Source organism: Tenrec ecaudatus, chromosome 5 (assembly GCF_050624435.1).
Source record: "Tenrec ecaudatus isolate mTenEca1 chromosome 5, mTenEca1.hap1, whole genome shotgun sequence".
NCBI lineage: Eukaryota > Metazoa > Chordata > Mammalia > Afrosoricida > Tenrecidae > Tenrec > Tenrec ecaudatus.
The window spans coordinates 6,098,651-6,121,342 of NC_134534.1; the positions used below are offsets into that span (position 1 = coordinate 6,098,651).

General features: G+C 54.3%; 1 protein-coding gene across 1 annotated transcript in view; it reads right to left on the reverse strand.

Moving 5' to 3' along the window:
* Nucleotides 1–1,337: 1,337 nt before the first annotated feature.
* KHDRBS3 (KH RNA binding domain containing, signal transduction associated 3) overlaps nucleotides 1,338–22,692 on the reverse strand; it is a 102,740-nt gene continuing 81,385 nt past the window's right edge. Inside the window, exons 7-9 of the mRNA XM_075550570.1 lie at nucleotides 18,031–18,113; nucleotides 3,019–3,077; nucleotides 1,338–1,429 (exon numbers count right to left, since the gene is read on the reverse strand). Of these exons, the coding sequence (XP_075406685.1) occupies nucleotides 1,338–1,429; nucleotides 3,019–3,077; nucleotides 18,031–18,113 (234 nt within the window). The remainder of the gene's footprint in view (nucleotides 1,430–3,018; nucleotides 3,078–18,030; nucleotides 18,114–22,692) is intronic.

Genomic DNA, 22,692 nt, shown 5'->3' on the forward strand with positions numbered 1-22,692 from the left:
TTTTAAGTTACAGAAGCAAATTAAGCTTTTTAAAATGAGAATTTAGGTGCGCGTCAAAAATCCCTCTCTCTAGCGGCCAAATGAGAAGGAAAACTCTGGTTTCTCCGTGGTCAGCGCGCGCCCTGGTTTTTATTAGTGATATTAAGAATAAATTAAGTGAGATTAAAGTCTTATTTGCTTTATTTACCTTTGAAAATGAAGACCGTTTTTAGGGTTACAACGTCCTCCGCCTGGCGAGTGAGAGGGCCGGCCTCAGAGTGTCTTTGACAGCTCTGTGCTCATGGCGTCCAGCACGGAGCGAGGAGGTTCACTAGGTACCAAAATCCTCATAAAAATTCCAAAGTGGCACTAGTGGAAAAACGCTCGACAAGGTGAAAATGGACCACAGGTGGATTTTTTTTGGTGTTTTTTGTTTTTGCAGAAAATCCAGTCGTTATTTTAAGACCGTTTTGCTTTGTTTTAAACGGGATGGAGGGGGCTTGGCGGCGGAATCTTAACTCGCCACCCTGCGCAGCAGCGGATTCCATTTGGCGTCTTTAACCGGCATCTACTTCTACGGTGAGGTGAGTACAGGACGGCACATTTAATTTTTAGACCAGTTTTTTTAGAAAACAATAGGCTGTACAAGGTTTAGTGTGACCCTTTTTTCTTTCTTTCTTTCTTTTTGTTTTTTGACAGCGTTGTTAAATGGTTGCTCTGCCCTGTTTACAGCTATTTATAAAGGCCTTTTTAAATAAGAAAAACATGAAACTGTTAGCTCACACACAAGTGATTTCTTTCAAAAGTTTATTTAGTATCAAGCAAGAGGTCGCTTTGCTTAACACTACAGAACATTTCAAGACTGGAGTTACAAAAGAATATCACATTATTTGCACTTGTAGTTGGCTTCCCTTTTTACGCATGTTGGCGAGAGGAAAAATTAAAAAAACGGAAACAAAGCAAAAAAAAAACAAAACAAAGCCAAAAAACGTCCAACGACTAGCATAGGGCTGAACGATAAAAGAGCTCAGTCCTGTGGGAGCCTTTACCAGGAAAGGTGAGGCTTATGTTAAAAGAACGGATTAACATATTTAGTCAACCTATTTGTGGTTGGTTTTAACACTAGTTAATCAAAGTTATTTTTGTACTTTTGATGACCTATTTTTCATATACAGACTAGAAATAACAACATTTTTACATGTCCTTTCCCCCCCTTTTCTGCCCAGTTGACGGTTCAGCAAAGTAGTTTTTAAGTTTCATCCACTCGCATCTTATTAAAAAGGGTTGCTCATAGAAAACAATTACTTTGAATAGGATACATGGCTGGAGGAGACTGGCTATCTCACAAGCCCGTACAGTCAGTATCTGCCGTATGGCTGCTCTCGGAAGGCCCCCTTCGTGGTCCTCGATGAAGGAGCCTTGTGTCTGGCGTCCGGCCACTCCTCTTGCCCTACAACGACGAGAGGGGCCACAGTGAGATCCTGCGCCGGACGAGTCTCCCTTAGCCTGAGGTCCAACTCAGCTCCTGGTTAGACGGCATGTCCCCGTGCGGTGAAATGCAAAACCAAACCCCCACCGCACGAGGGGATTTGCTTAAAATACTCCCACCCGCCCTGGAAAATGGTAGCTGCACTGGCAACACCCGTCCACACCCTCTTCGGAGTTCGGTGGTGACCGTTCCTCTGGGCCAGGCCTTGGGCCTGCTCTCGCTGACCCATGGAGCAGACTCCTGGGAAGCCAGCAGGCTAAACACATGGACGGGAAGCAGCAGAGGCAAGGGCTGGCGAAGGCGACCGAGGGTGGACAATGAGGAGGGGGAGACCAAGAAGCTGTGAAGGCCCAGAAGAGAGCACTGGGAGGGTACTGAGGGGCTGGGCAGCCAGGAGGAGTAGGGCATCCTCACCCCAACTCATGGCCCGTTCATGGAAAGACAACGTGGAAGTGGAGCTGGGTCAGCACAAGTCTGGGCTTGACAGGCCAATGGCACGGAAGGCCAGACCACACTCACATCTCCAGCTCCTGAAATCAAACTCCTGTCCCCACCCTAGAACACCGTCTGCCCCACCCCCGGAGTTTACCTGCAAGACCCTGGCAACACACAGTTACCAGCTCTGCTGCAACTGGCAGCAATTTCAAAGCCATGCGCCCACAGAGACCAATTTAAAAAGCAGTGAAGGGAAGAAACGCTTAAAATGACCTCTTTCTCTGGATGCAAACATGCAATCGACGTCACTCCCCGAGTTAACCTGCATCGATTTCAGCAGACAGCATTCATAAACCCATGTTCTTTTAAGTGTTGGCTACCACTGAACAACAATGGGAAGGGAAAGAGAGAGAGGGAGAGCAGCCCAGTGTGGTCAGTCAGCGTGGCTTTGGGCAGGTGATACAACAGACAAAATGCACTGCCAAAGGCAGGCATGCTAGGAAGTGGCCCTTCAGTTCCACTGGACACGGAAGCAGAGAAGCTCCCTGCCATGAGGCGCTCCTTCCATGGCGCCTTTTAAGTAAGTGTGTCATCCTTTCTGTGCTGAGCCTCTGGCAGGATCCCTGGCTCCTCCACCGCTCCCTGGGAGCCAACCAGATGAGCTGTCACCCAGCTAGTCCTCTGACCAGGCACAGGGGCTTATGTCTCCTCCGCTAAACAGCCCCGATGTAGGTGTGCAGGGGATGAAGGAAAACATCAACGTGAGGGTCAGGGAGCTGCTTTGGAGCGAGGCCCTCACGGCTCCGCTCCCCTTGACTGTGAGAACGCGAAGGCAACAGCTTGCCGAGGCCCCGGCTGACAGTGCCTCCAGGCTGGTGGGCTCCTCTAGCGGCCACCAGTCCCCACAGGACATCTACCTCCAGGATCTGATCCATGTGGCTTCCCCAGAGCCTCCCGCAGTCCTGAAACATCACATGTCCATGGTGAGGGAGCCCGGGGCGCAGCTAGGACACGGCTGGCTCAGGGCTCACAGCTCAGGGCCAGCAGCGTGGCTTTGTGGCAATCTCCTTCCGCTGAGGAGCTGGGGGTCTTCCTGTGGCCGTCACTCCACTCACCGTAGGGATCGTAGGTCTCCTCGCTGAGTCCGTGCCCGTAATCGTAGTAATCAGTACCGCTGTGTCCAAGACAAAACAACCGCAACAACACACACACACACAGAAAAGATGATACAGCGTTAGGACAAACGCCGAGGGGCTCTGAAACCCACGGGTGGCACGCATGCACCGAGACACGCCAGTGCCCTCCCTGCCGTGCCATGTGGCCCGCAGGACCAAGCCCACCAACCACTTTTGAGCCCAGCTTGGCCTCCTTGAGAACCGGGCTGTGCCGCAGCACCACAAGCCGTAGTCTGGACCCGTCTGGGAAGCTGTCGGGCACAGCCCAGCATGTTAAAAATAAATCAAATAAAATAAATAGAACAGAGGGCAAAGACGTTCTCCAACAAACCGGAGGATACAAGGTAGCATAATTTTGCCTGGCAATAGTTTGGCGATAAGGCCATCCGAGCGGTGACAAGTGAAAACCTGATGCTGACATTTGCTATCATTCCACCGGTTCTGATGATTTACTGCACGGCTGTCACCGAGCCGAGACGGGCGAGCAGCTGAGACCCGAGCTCAGCCCTGTCAGTTCCAGCCGAATTGCTTTCTCGGCATTTCATTCCGAGAACCTCAAATGTCTATTAACCATAGACACGTCCTATTTCCCAAGGATAAACTAACAGCCCAACATACGGCGGAGCAGAAGAGAGAGTCAACTACCTCTTCCTTTGGGGACAGAACTTCTAGCAGTTCCAATAGGCAAGACAATCCCGTAGCCGGCACCTTCAGGAGAAGAAGCCCCTCCCCCTGTAGAGGAAGAGGGGACACTGAGGCTTCTCCCCTGACCTCCAGCCCTCTCCACGCTCCAGCTCTGTGGTCAGGGGGAGGGGCCAAGGCCTCCTAGCTCTCCTGGGATTGCTCAGTCCCCCTTTCAAGGTAGGGCACCAGACAGCCCCCAGAACTGGAGGGCACCAGGTCCCCGCCCATGTCCCACCCCAGCAGGGTCAAGAGCCAAACTGTCATGTGGGACTAAGTCCCCCCAAAGACACACACACACACACACACACACACACTCCGGGCCCTCGGGCCAACTTAGCCGTTCTTCTGCCAGACAACCCTCGTGAGCCTCGTCCTGTTCGTTTCTGTCTCTCTCACACAAAAGGCCTCATTGGTTCTGTCCACTGTCCATCTCCTCCCGGGGGACTGAGCACGTCAGCTCTGCAGGCAATGGATCGGATGGCCTCTTCATGGCGAGACGCATGCAGCCCCAGACAGGAGGGCCCAGGCCATGTGTTAAAAGCATCGGCCGAATGGGTTACCCCAGGACCGCTGAAAACCCCCTGCCCAGGCAAGGCAGCAGGGCGTTAACGGACATAGGACGACAGGAAGCAGCCTCCCAACCCTCACCTCCAGCTCTGAGTGCCGAGGGCACCGAGAACCTTCGGAGTGGTGAAGAGACTCGGCCAAATCAAGCAGCGAGCGGCACTCAGGCTTTAGGGAAAGGTTTGTGGAGGGGCAGGTGTGTGCAGGACGGCGCAGGGGGCGGAGAAGCGAAGTGCAGCGCGGGCCCTGCTCACAGGGAGCTCCCTAGGAGGCACGAGGAGGAGGGGGCTGCTCTGTCAGGGCCTGAGGAGGCAGAGAGGGAGGAGGAGGAAGAGGAGAAAGAAAGGAGGGTGGGGGTCAGACGGCAGAGTCACCTCCGGTCAGTGACAGCACAGCTAGCTGAGGCAGGGAAGGCAGCTTGGCATCGTCGCTGAAGCATCCTTGAGCTCCTACGTCTGTGACGTGGACGGGAGTCTAATCCCCTTAGATAAAGGAAAAAGGCAGCCCCAGGAGGTTAAGTACCTACCCCCAAGTGGGCAGGCATGGACCAGACCTGGGGGTGTCATGAGGTGTGTCTGGGGCCCTGGGGTGCGCTCCCTTCTCGGCTGGGCTGCCTCTTCCTTCGCGGTAACGCTGAGGGTTTAAACCTGCGGTCCATCTTGTGGACAGGGAGCTACAAGAGCTATTCTCCCAGCCCACAGGGCTGTTCTGACTGCCCTCCAGTCAGACCCGACCCAGCAACCCTGCGCCCGACAGAAGGAAACACCCCCGGCTCCTGCGCCACCTTCACAGATGTCACGTGAACCCGCTGCACCCCCCTGCAGCCCCTGGGTCCGCCATCTCCTGGAGGGCGGGCTTCCTCTTCTGACTGACCATCTGCTTTGCCAAGCATGGCGCCCTTCTCCGGGGCTTGTCTTTCCTGATAATGAGTCCCACGTCTTTGCTTCTCAGGATGGTTCTGCTTGCCATTCTTCCACAACAGGTTTGCTTGTTCCTCCGGCACTCCCAGGTGCTTTCAATATTCTCTGCTGGCACCAGAAATCCAAGGGCCGCAATGCTCCTGCTCTCTCCTTTACACTGCGTGGTAATCCACACGAAGGGTTCCTCTTGGATATTCATCAGTAAGTGCTTAAAATCTCTTCTTTTAGCATTATTCATTAGAAAATGCAAATCAAAACTGCATTGAAGTATCACCTTACTCCCGCTTAAAATAAGCAAGCAAGCAAAATAAACATGGGGATGGTTAGGTTTTTTTTTACATCAACTTGGGTGGGCCAGGAGTCTCCCATCATGTGATCTATGGTAATGTAATAAACTCCATCCGTAAACCACCTTCTGTGAGCAGCCATGCAGTCCTGGGAGAAACAGAGTGTAGTGCTGGCTCCTTAACCTGCTCAAGTCCTTATACAACTTCCTCAGGGATGTGGCCTCATCTTAATGGAAGTTGACACTTTAGGGAAACCAGCTCACTCCTTGGTGGTCTGGATCCCACTGATCTCTGCTTCTTGAACCTGCCATGCTGACTGGTGACCCAGGGAGCTGTCAATGGCCTGCCATGTTGCCTGTGGAACCTGAGAGCTCTAAGTCTGCTGATTGTGGATTCGTTCTACCGTGCCAGCCACAGACCTGAATCTTCGGACATCCGCCCACCCACTCATGCCTGTGGGTTTCCAGCTCTGTCTCCTTGCTGCTTGATCCGTTGGCTCCAGCAGCTGTGTGGCTGAGGAAGAGCTTCCAGCTTAGCATTGAACCTGTGGACCAGAACCAGATTGAACTTTCCAGCACCTACAGCTCTGTGCGCCAGTTTCCTGGAGAGAATCTCCTCATTTTATACACCTACATAAGCATCACTGGTTTTGCTTTTCTCGAGAACCCAGCCTGAAATGCTAATGACACGAAGAGCACTGGGTTTTCCTGACTCCAAAATAAAAATTGAGATGAAAAGATAATGGAATCTCCCATGCAAATGTGAAGCCCTTTTGCACAGATAAATAGATGTGTGTGCACACTCATATGCAGACATATACCTCCACATTCAATGCTGGCTTGTTTTGCTGTGTTTCAGACATGCCACTTTTTAAAGCAAACAAAGCATTCATGGCAATCCTGTTTGGATCAAGTCTCTCGGCCCCATTTTCCCAATAGCACGTGCCCACGTGTGTCTCTGTGTCTCAGTCAGGCGTTCTCAGAGTATTTTACATTTCTGATCATGCTGTTGCACACTTAACAGGCTATGGGGTGGTGGGAAGAGCACAGTGTGTGTGACCTGCTTCCTTGCGGTCTGAGGGAGACAGCACACACAGGAGAGCGGCTAACCACTCCGAGCTGAGACGACAGCTTTCGTGAGGTCGAATCCCGTTCTTCCAACTTAGCAGCCATGGAGTCTTGGGCGGCCAGCTCCATCTTTGGGAGCCGTAGCTTCTAGAAATACCTGAGCCCGCAAAGGAGGTTCCTAAAGATGCTGCGAGGAGGAATGCGTGGACGGAGCGGCCGGCTTTGTGAGTGCGCATGGGGTGAGGTCGCAACTGCTGCCAAGCCTGACGGTGCAAATGAGTGATGAGGATGAATCCAGTTCCCGCCAATGCTCCGCACTGGCCTGCCCATCGGTCGGCATCAGTGGGAGAATCCACAGCTGGCTGTGGGTTTAGGTTTCCGGTTATTTTTAAGGATTTCTGGTGGTGCTGGGGTTAAGCACTGTATGCCTAATCAAGGGGTCAGCAGTTCGAACCCACTGGCTGCTTCAAGGGAGGAAGATGAGGCGATCTGCTCCGGGGAGATGACAGCCTGGGGAACTCCCGTGGAGCAGTCCTATATGGGCACCATGAGCCTGAAGAGATTTTGCAGCAGAGTCTGGGAGACTATTCAGAATGCTGCTGCTGGAATGACCGTCACGAAACCTTCACTTCAGGCGAAACCGCCACGCCAGCACAGAGAAAGCTCTGCAATGCGCTGGTGCCTGCCCCTCTTCTCCCCACTATGTGAACCACCCCCAGGCCGGGCCCCACGAGGGAAGGACCGTTAGGTGCCTCGAGTCAAAGGCACGGGATGGACCCCCCAAGGCCAGGCACCACCTTCCGGGATCCTCCAGGATCATCTGTCTTCACCATCTTGCAGGAACGATGCCACTGCCAAAGGTTTCTGTCCAAGAAGGACTCCTGCTAGGAAGTCCCTATTTAACAGTGAACGGCAAATGCGCTCTCTCGGGAAGTGCCCAGAATCCCTTCTCTCCCCCCTTCGGTTCCCCTCAGAGGCTCAACAACACAGAGGCATGCCCGTCTCCAGAGAGGTCAGTAGGAAGGCTGGACTCCAGAGTGGAGTGCTCAGCAGGCCGAGATCGAGGCGGGGCGGGCCTGGCCAGTGACCGCTCTGTGGGAGGAAGATGCGGCTGTCTGCCCGAGTAGAGACCTACAGTCTTTACAGGACGCTCTATACAGAGCCGTGGGGGTTGGAATCCACTTGCCGGCAGTGGGTTTGAGTCTGGGTGTACATCTCTGCGTGAAGTGTGGAAACAGCCCAGGAGGACCCCACAGAAGGCGGACGGGGGGGGGGGGTGAGGAAGAGCAAGCTGATGAACGAAAAGACGTGCTAAGTAGAATGGGCAGTGCCATATTATAGAGGGGGTGGGGTGAAGAGAGACATGAGGGGGGAAGGGCGAGGAAAACACTGGGAAGGATGTTGAGGCTGAGTGCCACCAACCACATCCGGGTCAAGGCTGGGGCCAAGGACAGCGTGGTCAGCCTGCTGACGTGGATTTCTATTTCTGATGAGCCGAGTCCAACCCCTGGGTCCACTCTGAGCACAGGGGCGGGCTTGCTGGGCTCTGGCGCTGGCTCCCTGACCCATCAGCACTGAGGTGCCCTCTGGCAGTAGTTGAGCACAGGCTGTTGGCTGATCGTGGTTTGGGTTTCAGGGCCGGTCCTCCTGTCTGCTGCACCGAGATGTCTTTGGTGGGGTGTGTGTGTATATGTGTGTGTGTGTTTCCAGAGACGCATTTGCCCTCTGGATTTCACAGCCCTCTGCACTGTCTGTGGGCGTGGAAGGTTCGAGGCTGGCAGGAGGTCCTCTGTGACTTGGGACGGACAGCCCAGCATCCTCGTGGGACCATGTTGGCTAGCAAATGGTTTCCAATTGTTCCTGGAAGGATTCTGGGCACAAGGGTTCGCCTATCACATGTCACGGGCTCGACTGCCAACCAGGCAGAACAAAAAGAACAGGAGCCCAGTGGGCCGACGGCGGCGCTAAACTCGACGTTCAAGAGCCGAGGCAAGAATGCCCACCACTGTTTGAAACTCCCCAGGTGGGGTGGAAGCCTCCCTCTCACGGCTGATGCCCTGTGTTGACCGACGAGGCCCCGGCCTGCCTCGGGTACTAAGCTGGGCACCGCAGGACGCCGCGGTGGCACACCGAGGAAGCACAGAAACATGGATCAGAGACGCGCTTCAGTATGAAGCTGCGGTGACCAAGGCAGGCTCAGGGGATGGGCATATGAGGGCATGTCATCGCAGCATGGACTGAAATTTTATTTTTATTATTATGACTTTGGCTGTAGTACAAAGCACTGACAGGAAAAGCGTTCCCCCCTGTGGGGGTGGGCGAGCGCCCAGCAGGCTTCCATCAGATTCCAGAAGGAAAATGAAATCAAGAGCTGGACGGAACTGGCAGTAGGGGCTGAGAGGCCCCCCCGCAAAACTCCCGAGGAGCCTGGTCCCACCCATCACAACATTGCCTGGATCCATTGGCACTCCACTGGGGTTTCTCCAGCTGCCCCGGCCACCCTCCTGCTTGGCTACTCTCGGTGCCCATGAGCTTTACTGAAGGCCTGGCCAGCACACTCCCACTCCATGGCCTTCCGAGCTCTGGGCTCAGGCTTCCTGTCCCCCTTCCTCCCGCTGGTTTGCCTGACTAGAGCCATTGGCTGCCGCTGTTGTTGGTTCTGTTCGGCGACCTCAACTCTGGGGCTACAGGATGCTCCGCGCCCATATCGCAAATGTCCGCCCCAGCCCAAAGGCGAGGTCATTTATCCAAAGAGCCCTGACACCTATTGCTGGATGATCAGGCTTTATGTCAACGTGGCTGGGCCAGGATTCTCCCACGAAGGGCTCTCACACCGTGCAGTCAGCGCTGTGATGGGATCTTCTGTGAAGCAGCCGCACTGCTGTGGGGAGACCAGACCAGACCGCCCCATCTGGTCACGGCCTGGATGCCACGGAGACCAAAGGAGGCTGCGTCGAGGGTGTGGTCTACTCTCAGTATAAACGGGCCGTGTGTGGAAACTAGCCCAAAGAGACCGCTGCGTCTGGATCCTACATTCTGTCCATGATCCCCGGCCGTATCATCTGCCACACCAGCCCGTGCCCTTCCCGCTGCCATATCATGTCTGCGGCCCTGAGAGGCCCAAGACTGTAGCTCCTAACAGCAGGAGGAAGCCCTGTCTCCCTCCCGGAGGGGGCTCTGATCCTCCTGAACTGCAGTTTCTGGAGCCATGGAGGCTGGAGATAGCTCCAAAGCGGTTCGCTGGCATCGACTTCAAATCCTAAACCTCAGAGCGTCCTCTGAAGCCATCAGCTTACCACAGAGAAGGCCAACCCTGAGCACGAGCCTCTTCGAAGAAGGAGCTTTATTTAGGGCAACCAGCGGCTGAGCTCGGAGCCTCGGGGCTGTGGAGTGCAGCCCAGTAGGGAGGCAGCTCAGATAAGGTGTGGAGAGCTCCGAGCTGGGCTCCCAGGCAGGGAGGTGCGCTTGCAGAAGGAGCCATGTAAACGGGCAGGTGGGGGCGGGTGGAAGCCCCGCCCTCTTTCTCATACTCTTGTCACACAGGGTTCATTCAGGAGGGAACCACTGTCTCAGGTCTGTCCGCTCCCCACAGCATCTGTCCCCACTCTGAATGGTTGATCACAGGACCCAGCTAGCCTTCTCGACGCCATTAAGCAGCTGGCAGCGCTAAATCCAAATGATGTAGTCCATCTCCCTGCTGGCTCCGTCTCCACATACTACGGTGATTCTACAATTCCTCGGTGACAAATCTCATGCACTCCTGAAAACATGACAGAGGGGACCGACAGTGATGGTGGATGCATCACCCCGGCATACCCTGCCCAGATCGCGTGCGCCCTTACACCGTGGGGACTGGACTACGCACGGAGGGCCCTCGAGGCGCGGGCACGAGCCGGCACTCTGTCTGGGTGGAGGGAAAGGCTTTTCTTACTCACTGCCACCATGGTCCACAGGAAAACCAGACCAGACAGGGCATAAGGGCTGGGTCCGGGGCAGCATGGAGGAGGAGGCAGCCATGGAGGGGCCAAGGGCCACGGGTCAGCGTGTGTCAGGCTCCTCATGTATCACACACAGGGCTAGCAGGTTTCTTGAGGGCAGTTCCAGCGGTGCAGTGGGCTAAGCACTTGGTGTCTCTTAAAGAAAGGTTGGGGGTTTGGGCTCCCCAGCTGCTTGGCAGGAGCAAGGGGTGGGGCTGTCTGCTCTCCTGAAGATTCCAGCCCCGGGAGCCCTCTGGGCCAGTTCTGGTCTGCCCTGCCGGGCTGCAGTCAGCCTGAATCATCTCCTCGGGGGGGTGGGGGGGGCTGGGGGGGGGGGCTCACAGACGTTCTCAGGAGAACGGAATGACTTCAGAGAAATGCAGAGTTGATCAATACTCAACAGACACTCAATTCCTTCCAAGTTTGTTCTCTTGAAAGACTCAAGGGGAAAAAAAGTTGCCCTCTATATATTATTCACTTAATTCTAAGGAATTTCCCAATGAAAAACCTCCAATTATCCCCAACACTGTCCAGGCATCAGGTTTAGTAGAATTAACTGGTACTCCCCCAAAAAACCAAACAAAAACTCACAGACATCAAGTCCACGCCGACTCAGTGACCCTACGGGACAGGGTAGAACTGCCCTGTGAGCGTCTGAGGCTTAACTCTTCACAGGAGTGGAAAGCCCACGGTCCTCCCATCCAGCCTCACAGTGGTGTCAACTGCTGACCGTTCAGTTAGCAGCCCAACAGGTAGCCACTACATCACCAGGGCTCCTTGTGACTCCAGGAATGGTCCATCAATCTATTAATCGAAACCAAACTGTTAACTGCTTTGACCAGTCCCAAACAGGTAACCCTCTTCTAACAAAAGCAGTACCTTTCAGAAGATAGGTTTTCTGATGCTTAAAAGGCTCTCTCTTAATTACACAACCGGCCGTATTTTCCAAAAGAGATGTTCTGAAGTGTTTTCCAACCTGCCGATAACCATCCCGGCAGTCCACATCTACCAGGAAGCTTTGAGCTTCTGTCAAAGAGTCCAGGCTCGGGCACCCAAAGGGGACGTTCCACCCTGTCCTAGCTGGGCGCTGAGCGTCGGGGCGGACTGGATGGCAGCGAGTGTGACGGCTCTGCCAGCAGTCACGGGCCCAGGCAGGCCCGATGGCAGTGTCACGCTCAGCCTGCTACACTCCCTCCATCTCTCTCTCTGCCCTTTGCAAACACATTCAGAGTGCTAGGTGCAGCCTCCCCTTCCCCGCCCCTCCCCCAGCTGTCCCACGTGACGAGCGCAGCTGCCCATAGGGAGATCCCAGGCAGTCATCTTCATGGGAGCAGATCGCTGGTCAGTCCCCTCCCACAGTAACTGGCAGTGACGTCTCAGTCAGCCAGCGGCTGAGTGCTTCAGCATGGAAGCACTAGGGCCCCACCGTGGAGCCCTCTGGGCAATCAGGCTCCTCAAAGGCAAACAAGAACTGAGCCAGATGCCAAGCGCGGTGGGTGCTAGGCTCCGCAGGAAAGGGACCACCGCAACTTCTCCTGTCTTTTTCAGTGTTTTCACAGAGATGCAGAGCAAACTTAGAAGACACAGTGAAATAGGTTCTTCAGGGTCGAGTTTACACCGCAGAGTGCAGCAGAACATCAGTCCAGGGCCTTACAGCACCCGGAGAGGAAGCGAAGGAACCAGACGGCGTGCACACACCCTCTGGGGTGCAGTTGCACTTTGCTGAGGCTCTCTGGCTCAGCTCACTTTGGGGCCACACCCACTTCTTCAGAGAGTTCACCAGGATCTCACACACAGACGGAGCCACCGCCAACGATGTGGGGCGGAAATGAAGACATCCAGCAAACTCATTCTGCAGAGTGACACTGACCTGTTTGCTCACACAGGTTTCTGGGGCTGCGGGCAGCTCAGGGCGCAGGTGGCCTGGGCCCCTCGGTGTACACTTCTCTGACCCACCTTTCTGTGTGCATGTCGGCACCTCTGGGGCAGCACGGGGCCCAAGAAAGAAACACACACACACACAAGCGTTCGCACGCTGTGCTGCGTGGATACTGGGGAGATCCCAATCCTGCCAAGCGCGGCTCCTATGTCCGTCACAGATAACTGGGTCGGCAGCTTGCTGCTCCGTAAACATGTGGAGCTGGCTAAACAAGGTTTCTGTTTTAGTTTTATACTGTGGGCACTAGGGAGGCCCCTGCAGAAATCAGTGGGGGGATGGAGCAGCCCCAGTCCCAGTGCTCTCACCACATGCGCAGGGTAGCACAAGAGATCTGAAAAGCTGGGCGGGAAGAAACCTCTCCTCTCTGCAGAGTCTAAGGAAGCTAGTTTGGCCACAGTTAGGAGTGCGAGACGTTCATGAGGTCTGAGGTGCACACACCACAGCAGCCGCTGCGGCTCCCGCTCTGCCCTCTTCGGGCACCCAGGCTGCTCCCTGTCTTCACTCCCAGGCAGGGGGTGAGGGTGGGGGGTGGGAAGAGAACGCCCTGGTTAAGCAGCGCCCCCTTCTCCTCCTGACTCCCCACAGACACGGGTTTTTACTTCACGAAGAGAAACCCAAGGAACAGTTTGGCTTTTATGATAAAAGTCAAAGGGGGAAATAGCCAACGCCAGCCTCACACCCACCTCCACCATCATCAAGGACCCACCACCACCGGTGTAGCCCATCGTGACCACACCACCACCACCACAGCCAGCACCAACACGTCCATCACCACCATAGCTTATCACTGACACCACCATGACCACTACCACCTCACAGCTTCCTTCCAGAGCGTGCTGCTGTCTTCCCCATTCCGGAACTTACACTCTGGACAGGCTGTGTGTTGATCACGCCAGGCTGTGTGTGGACCACCTCTATGTGTGTGGGGGTGGGGGGGGTGGGCGTCTCTCAGGTCTTCTGTGTGATTTGGAATGACTTGGGAGATGACTCGTCCCACCAGTTTGTACCACCAGCTCATCTCTATTGGCACTGCCAAGTGCCCAACCACCCCTCTTGCCAGTGGCTGCCTCGAGGGCAGCCCGGTTTGCCCTCTCCCGGCACTCCCTGGCTACTGCGTGAGTGTCCGACAGCCATTCCAGAGCAGCTCGGCAGAACTCGGCTGGCATCCTCAGCCACAGCCATCGCCGGGCAATGACCTCCCGATTTAACTGGGAATTCGTGGAGGGTGACATTACTGTTGTAGAACCCAGTGTTGAAATCAAGACAAACATCCCCTCTGATTAGGGCAGGATGAGGGTTGTGCTCACCCCAGGAGCACTGGGGCTGGGGGCTGTCGCACGAAAGGGTCTGGGACTGGGGCTGTAAGGTTCCTTCCGGAGCTTCGCCTGCTCATTAGTATGTGGCCTCTACACCATCCTCACGCCGTCGGAGGTCTGAGAGCCTAATAAGATGGAAGGGCCCGTGTAGATGGAAGCGTAATTCCTACAGAATCGAGAGGACCACAAAGAGCACTACATCCTGAAACACAAATGAATTTGTGCCAGCACCTGAAATCAAAGCCATGACAAAAGGGGCATTGGCAGATGGCAGTGGGGACACCAAAGGCCCCTGTGCCCTGCTCAGTCTACGGGAGGGCATGGGCAGGCTCCTAGAGTTCAGGGACACTGGAGGGGAGGCCGAGAGTGGAGACAGACGGGGCCTGTGGAGGGCCTCCTCAAGGCTGGATGAAGCTTCCATGTTGGGAAGCGCGGTCACCATTGTCTGGGGTGCTATGAACATCGGCCCTTTCTCCTTAACCCCTGCTCCTCCCCAGAAGGCTTCTTAGAGCTAAACAGCGAGCCAGTCCAGAAGGTCGGCCAGACCTGGCGTCAGCCGGAAGATTAGTGCGAGCCTTCAGGGGGCGAGGGACAGACGCTGAGAAAGGAGTGATTCAGAAAAGGAGTCCACTCGAAGTGCACGGATGGCCACATTTTTCTGTATGTTCCCAACAGACACACACACACACACACACACACACACACACACACACACTTTCTGAATCCACCCGAATGACAAAAATCATTGGAAATAACTGACAACTCGATAGCTGAATCTTATGGGGATGACACAGTCCCTGATAACATAATGGTTTGGAAACTGGCGATTCTATGGGACGGGGTGGCACTGCCCTGGGAGTCTCCAAGACTAGCTCTTCACCGGAGCAGAATGCCTCCTTTCTCCCATGGGCGCCTGCTCATGGGTCAGAACTGCTGACTGTGAGGTTAGCGACCCACTACTCCACCCACTGGGTCTGATGCGACTCACTGCCAGGAGTTTGGTTCTTTCCTTCCCTGGCGACGCCTGGTCACGTGCCTGGCTACACAGCCAGCGGGTCTGTGGGAGGAAGGCCTGGCCATCTCTGCTTCTTTCACAGCGTGACAGCCCAGAACACTCGATGGGGTGCAGTTCCACTTTGTCCCTCGGGGTCGCTCCGGCTTGAGACCAAGTCTACCACCACGAACTGGTGTCTACCACATTCCCAATTCCCAGACCACGTTTTAGAACCCACTCCCTCAGCAAACACCTCACGTGTCCTTGGGCGGCGGCCTGGTCAGCCTGAGAGCTGCCGAGGGGAGGCCGCTGCTGACCCTCACGATGAGCTCCGGCCCGGCCCTGTAAGCTGCGTGGTCTGAGCCACCCTCCCTATTCCCTTCCAAGGGGCACAGGCAAGGAGTGCACGCAGTAACACAGAGTCGACTCCCTAACTGCCCCCCCCTCCCCCCGTGCAAGCTTCTTTCTGTGGCCTCAGGTGAGGCGGGGCAGCACTGGGGAGGTCCTTGGGCAGACTGGAGGTGGTGCTCCAGCTGCCCCAGCCCCCTCCAGCTTAAAGGGTGTGTTTGGATGGCCCACCAGGCGCTTACTCCACCCCTCCCCCAGGTTCATCATTTTTCTACATTCAGGTATGGCCTTGCCGCTCCTTCACACGCCCCTCTTTGGTGGCTCCAGGCTGCTTCCCACAGTCCCAAGGCTCACCTGGGGCAGGGGATTGCCTCCCTCCCTTCCTGTCTCACCGCTCCTGGGTGTCACGCACCTGAGAGCTCTCCAAACTCTCTAGAGAAACACAGGGACCCACATTCCCCAGTCTGGCGACCTGCTGTGTGAAAGGTCCTAAGCTCTGCCCACCTGCTGACTCCTACTTAAACTTCAAGTCAGAGCTAAAAGTGACGTCCTTACTAAAGCGTCCCCAACGTCCCCGGCCACCTCTGTAGTGTTTTCCCTGGGAATAAGGAGCCCACCCATGGGCGCGGGCATCACACACTGCTAACCCAAAGGTCGGTAGTTCAAATCCACCAGCTGCTCCGTGGGAGAAAGATGAACTGCAGTCTTGGGAACCCCGAGGTGGGGTAGACACTGCGCCTATAGGGTCCCTTTGAGTCGTACGCTTTGTTCTTGTGGAAACAGTAATTTCCCCCCTTGCAGACTTCTCACAATTAGCAGGCTCGCTGCACTGAAATATTTCTCTCTCTCTCCTTCTAGTCTGTGAGCTTTCCAAGGGCAGGGTCACTGTCTTAATCTTTGCACTCCTGGCTTCAAACATAGTGCTGGGCACCCAGTCGACATTCAATAATCAATCAATGACCCGAGGAGAGGCCTTCGGCGGCCTTCCCACAGCTTACGCTGCAAAGAGCACTCGCTTCCTGGGTCTGGCCCTACACTGGGGATTAGACACATACTGGTCTGAGTCGCAGGTTCTCTCAGGCGAAAGACATATTCTTGCTTGCCGTCACGTGGAGGAAACGAGACCAGCCATGAAAGAGTTAAATACCCTACACAATCTGCGGTGAACTCCAAGCAAGAAGGGCAGCGGAGTCTGGAGTCTCTCTCTCCCTGGGCAGAGCCATTGCCCCCAGCTATCTCTCACAGCACCCAGCAGGGCAATTGCTCTTCACGTCAGATACCACGGATACAAAGTGTTGGGATAATTACCGTGCACTGCTCATGTGCTTCACTGAAAAGCCATGCCTTGGCTCCTACATCGATACATGGTGCTGATATGAGCAGCTTTAAAAGAACTTTGTAACACTGCATGAGCAGGGCAGTGGCCAGGCCAAGGGATCGAGGGCCTGCCAGAGAGAGGCCTGCCTGTGGTTGTGGCAGAGAAGACACCTGAATTATAAAATTATAACCTGCTGCCTTCCCTTGGAAACCCTATGATCCTGAGCTTTGCCTGAGGGTGGTGTGCGGCTGGCAGAAAGTAGAGAGCGTGTGGGAGACCTCTGACTGGTGTCAGAAGTGGGATGAAAAGGAGGGAGAGCGGAGGTGTGCTTGACCTCTGTGCCTTGTGGCAGGAGCTGGAGGTCAGATGTGTGGCCCTATCATTTTGTTTAACCCCTCAGATGTAGCTGTATCATTGCTTTGTGACACTGCTCATAAACTGTACATACAGTGAAGGCAGTCGCGTTGTCCTGCACGCGGGATCAAACACGCGACTACAACAGTGGATGCGGGGCAGAATTAAAGAGACTGGGGCCCTAGGAGCACACAGGAGGGCCAGCCTGGGCCTCGGCCTCCCTTCCACCATGAGGGGAGACCAGTGCCTTGCTCACAAGGGTTCCCGGGCCTGAGGCAGCCCGCCCGCTGGAATCTACAGGCGTGCTCAAGCAATCGGGCTCGAGGACTGATCACTAGCATTGCATGTACTCCAGTACACACACTCACACCCTGTATCTACGCTGACGAGGGCAAAGAATACAAAGCCTGCGATGAGCTGATTCCTAAAGGCAAAATCCCTCCAGCCTACCCCAGATCGCTGTTGTCAGGGCCTGTAAAAGAGAGAGCCAGAAGTTTTCTCGTGGGTTTCTAGACCTGATGGCAGTCTCTAAGCAGGGGTGCCCCTGTTTCCAACAACCCCCAGCCCGCTGCTCAAACGGATGCCGGCTCTGGTTGGCTTCTAACCAGTGTTTATTCAGAACCCTGGCGGCACCGTGGCAATGTGCTAGGGTCTAACCGCAAGGCCAGCAGTCTGAGACCGCCCACTGCTCCACGCGCAGGAGAGTTCCTCTTGGAAACCCGCAGGGCCCTTTTACCCTGTCCTACGAGATGGCTGTGAGTCAGAATCGAACCGCCATCAGTGAGGTTTTCTGTTCTGTCTGTTAGTTTTCAGGGAGTTTTTTTGCTTTTCTTTACCCCACGTCCTGTTGGCCCTGTGTTTGAGCACTCAGCCGCTGACGGAATGGTTAGCAGTTTGAACCACAGGCCACTCCAGGGACAAGAGACTGAGCCTGGGCAATGCCAATGCAGAGGGTGGTCATTCCCGCCGTGCATAAGTGACTCAAGGGCGGTGGGTTATCTTTGTTCCCTATTGTTTGTTTTCCACCCAAGACAATGAGACAGGCGACATCTTTCAAATTAAAACAAACCAACCACGCCAAAAACGCCACGTTGCCCAAATTGGCTTCTCTTTATCACACTCCCACCCCCGCCCCGCCCCCACCCCCAGCGACGCGCAGGCGGAGAGCAGTGAAGCAGGCTTACCTCTGGGCTGGGGCGCTATAGCTGCTCTCATAGGAGTCATAACCCTGCTCATCGTAAGCTGTACCATAGCCGTCGTCGTAGTCCTAAAAGGCCAACAGAGGTGCAAACATCAGGGAAGGTTCTGGACAGCCTGAACACCCTGGGCTTTCAGTCACTTAGCTACACAACTAATCACAGTGCAAGGAAAAGACCGGGCGGGCATCTCACAAAAGGGACAAGTGCCAACAAGCAAAGCCTCAAAAACCTGCCGGAGCAACCCCCACCCCCCCCCACCCCCACCCCCCCCATTCTACAAGGAAGCCAAGGTTTACAGCGGTCCCGGGAGCGTTCATCGTGGGAAAGACGGCAGGTCTGGGTAGACGCAGAGAGTTTCGTGCTGTTTTCACTTACCTGCCTGTCCCCATCCACCACCCTCTCTCCAGAAGAGCCTCCAACACCAGCGACATGCCATCGGCAGGCCGGTGGAAACCGCGGAGGGGGGGGTCAGGGTGGGGGTACCAAACAAAACACCATTCCCAGAAAACCGTCTCTCCCTGAGGTGACTTGGGGCTGGCCTGGTGGGGAAAGCCTTTTTGTGGAGAGCTAGTGGGCAAAAACAGAGGCAGCAACTTACATTCCCAGCTGCTTGAGGTAGCGGGTAGAAACTGGATTAACATCAGGCTTATCAAAAAACCTGTTTGCTTGTTTGTTTGTCGAGAAGTGGGAGAGTGAAATGTCTGCAGGGCCCAGAAAAGCTGTGACCTATTACCAAGATCCAGAAGACACTAAGCACCCGTGGAGCGATGAAAGCCTGCCCAGGCAAGACCTGCCAAAGACTGAGACGTCCACGTGCCTGCTGGCACGGAGGCTGACCCACCCCAGCCGCAGGCGAGGGCTATGGCAAGCTGTACACTGCCAACTGAGGGCGGGAGGTGCATCCCAACACATGCACGCGTTCTCTGACGAAGACTGGGGGATGGGCTGCTGCTAGGAATTCGGCTGATCACAAATCTCACTTTATAGAAACTTCGATGGCCACTCATAACATTAAAAAGGAACAGCAGAAGAGGAGGAGGAGGAAGAGGAGGAGAAGGAAGAAAGCAATTAAAACAGTTTCCATTGGATCTTTTGATGGGGAAGATGTGAAATCAGCTCTTTCAATAGATTTAAAGAGCTAACAAAGTAAAAGCATGTCCACAGAACTAAATGGAAGGATGACATCATGCTAAGAAGAGAAAAATCATAATAAAATAGAAGTTGCAAAGGAAAACCATACAAAGTATGGAATCGAATAATACAACTATAGGAATTGAAATTTCCCGGGGGGGGGGGGGGGGGCTGAACAGTAGCTATGATCAGGCAGGAGCAAGCACAAATGAACCTGGAGGGAGACAGATCAATAGAGATTATCCAGTCTAAGAAGTAGAAAAAGACAGAATAAAAGTGAGGCGCCCTGGAGACTTGTGGGACACCATCAAGATTCTACTGGCACAGGAGATTCCTGGAGGAGAGGAGAGGGAATGAGACAGGGGAAGAAAGACACTAGATGGAATATTGGCTAACACCTTCCCAAAACACTGATGCCAGATGTGAATCGATACATTCACAAAGCTCAAGGGATTCTCAGTAAGAGATCCACACCTGGAACACATCGTTGTCAAACTTTCAAAAGTTCCAGACTGATCAAGGAAAAGAGCTCATCTTCATCATGGTTCAAGTCTCACAAGGAAGCCACGGGAACGCAAGGTGTAAATACCTAGAGAAACTCTGTGTGTGTGTGTCTGTGTTTGTGTGTTTTCTGCACATTTTCATCTAGAAACTCAAACTATTCTAAACGGTAAGACTTAAAAATCCTGGAGAAAAAACAGACTGCCCATAAAAATAATAATAATCACGAAAATAGTTTCCTCAAGTGATGTGTTTGAATTTTGTATTTATTCAGAGAAGCAAAGTGATAAAAATGGGAATTATCTTCAATAATTCAAAGGTAAAATACTAACCACAGTGTTTTACTTAGCCCTACAGATACATCATTGCTTTCATTCAAACATTCTGTCAGATACTTTCAAAGTAGTTCATTTATTTTGATTTTCTTACTGTTGGGGTCATTAAATGACAGATTCTATATGTTTACACTGAAGATTTGTAGAGTAAATCCGCATTTCTAATGAGCTTTTCGCCACGCTGACTGCACAGGAGAATTCGGCTGGGGTGGTCTTTTGTCTTCTAGTGAGTGGACAGCACTGAGAAACACAAAGGAAGCATGGAGATGCCAGTCTCGGAAGAGCAGGCGACCACATAATATCAGGGCCTCATCTCCGGGCAGGGAGTAGAGGAAAGCTTGTTGGTCGCCTGCTATTTTTAAGGCAAGGTAGGCATTGAGGCCCATTGGCAGAGCACAAGGCAGGAGAAAGGCCAACCAGAAAGGACCCAGAGAAATGATGACAATGAGGCGAATGAGGGGGGTCCCATCGTGGGGTTACAGCCTCTGACTACAGCGGGATTACAGCCTCTGATTCTGGTAGGACTACAGCCTCTGACTACAGCGGGATTACAGTCTGATTCTGTAGGACTACAGCCTCTGACTACAGCGGGATTACAGTCTGATTCTGTAGGACTACAGCCTCTGACTACAGCGGGATTAGAGCCTCTGATTCTACCGGGATCCCAGCAGCTGGTTGACCTAGCAGCTGGCCTTACTTCCCTTACGCTCTGGTCTTCTAAGAAGTCCAGTGGGTGTCGCAGGCCGCCACCAGAAAGGCTGGTGATCTGTGCCCACCAGGTGCTCTGTAGGGAAGAAGGCCGTGGAAACCCTGTGGGACAGCCCACTGGGCCCATCCAGGCTGCTGAGTCAGCCTTGCTGATGCGGGGCTCTGGGGTTGTCATCCTCATCATTCTCAAAACATTTGCTCTCCACCTAAGCCCCTGGCATCAGCTTCTCATTCCCCCCCTCCTCCCCGCTCCTCCTCCCTCATGAACCCTAATTTATATTTTGTCTTATCTTGCACTGTCCGACATCTCCCTTCACCCACTTTTATGCTGTCCGTCCCCCAGGGAGGAGGTTATATGTAGATCCTTGTCATTGGTTCCCCCTTTTCACCCCACCCCCTCCAGGTATCACCACTGGGCCTGAAGGGATCATCCGCCCTGGATTTCCTGTGTTTTCAGTTCCTATCTGTACCAGTGTCCATCCCCTGGTTTAGGCAGATTTGTAAGGTAGAATTGGGATCATGATAGGGGGGAGGAGGGGTGGAGGTAGCATTTAGGAACTGGAGTTAAGTTGTATGCTTCATTGTTGCCACACTGCAACCCTGACTGGTTCATCTACTCCCCGCGACCCTTCTGTAAGAGAATGTCCAGTTGCCTACAGATGGGCTTTGGGTCTCCACCCCACACTCCCCCTTATTCACAATAATATGAGTTTTTGCTCTGATGATGCTTGATACCTGACCCCTTCGGCACCTCGTGATAGTCAGACACTCTTTCTTACATGCCTGTGTAGATTTTGCTGGAGTAGCAATATTTACCCATTATTTGCTTCCAGTAACCATGTAATTGAGTTGAATCACAAAATCTAGTATAGCTGAGATGTTAAACGGTCATTCCATTCAATCAACTACTTTCACGCAGACTCTATGCAAGCTCTTTCAAACTTGCCAGGACCCAGGAAGGGGTGATTCCTACTGGCTGCTGGCGTTACTCAGGAATGCCGAGAGGTTTCTTCACGCTGGAAACTGGTCTTTCTGCAGCGCCTCATCACATCCCCACATGCTGTTCCCTGCGAATGTCTCCTTCGTGACGTGGCCCCGTCGGCCCTGTTCCAGCACATGGCTCTGAGGGATGCCGCGCCTCCTAAGTCACTTGCCATCGGTCTGCACGTCCCTGTGCCTGCGCTCTCTGCCCCACCCCGAGACTTTGCTTCCTCAAGCTGAAGCTCAGGGAGGCGTCCCATCCTGCTTAACTATCAGCCCCCCAGTCAGTGTCTTCCATACGCTGTTTGACGCCGACAGTCTGTCGATGCGACACGCACGTAGGTGCTCCACTTCCTAGACTGTGGGGAAGCCTCACCTCACCCAGTACGAGCACCAAGCGGCCTGTTCACTCCTTCATTGGACACCGAGGAACCGCTGTGGCCGACACCACGGGAGGCTGTGCACGCGCCTCAGATGACTGACAGGGAACGGCCCCTGGAAGCTCCACCACGCTCTGGGGAGTCTTCACTGCAAGTCGATTCATGTCCCGAGCTGCCGGTGGCCCAAGGGGAGTGAGCGAGCCCTGCCCTGGGGACAAGTCCAACTTCTATTGTTTCTCAAGGGCAGGGTCTCCCCGCTACCCCCCTGCCCTGGTCCCCCAAACCCAACTCTGATTCCAAAGCTGCCATCATAACAGAAGCAGCCTGCGAGGCCTGCTCCCACGGAGGGCTGGTGAGCTCAGACCTTTCTCTCTCCTAGGGCGCCCCCCCCACCCCCACCCCCACGGGCCCGGTCGAGTGCACGACATGGACGCACTGAAGCCGACTCCGGAGCTTCCTCGGGGAGGAGGTGAGTGCTCCTTCAATGGCTGAAGGGGCTGCGGAGCTGCCCGTAGCGTAGCCACCCTGGAGGACGGGACAAAGCCGGCCCTGGGTTTTCTGAGCCCCTAACTGTTTGCAGGAGTAGAAAGCCCCGCCTTTCTCCTGTGGCA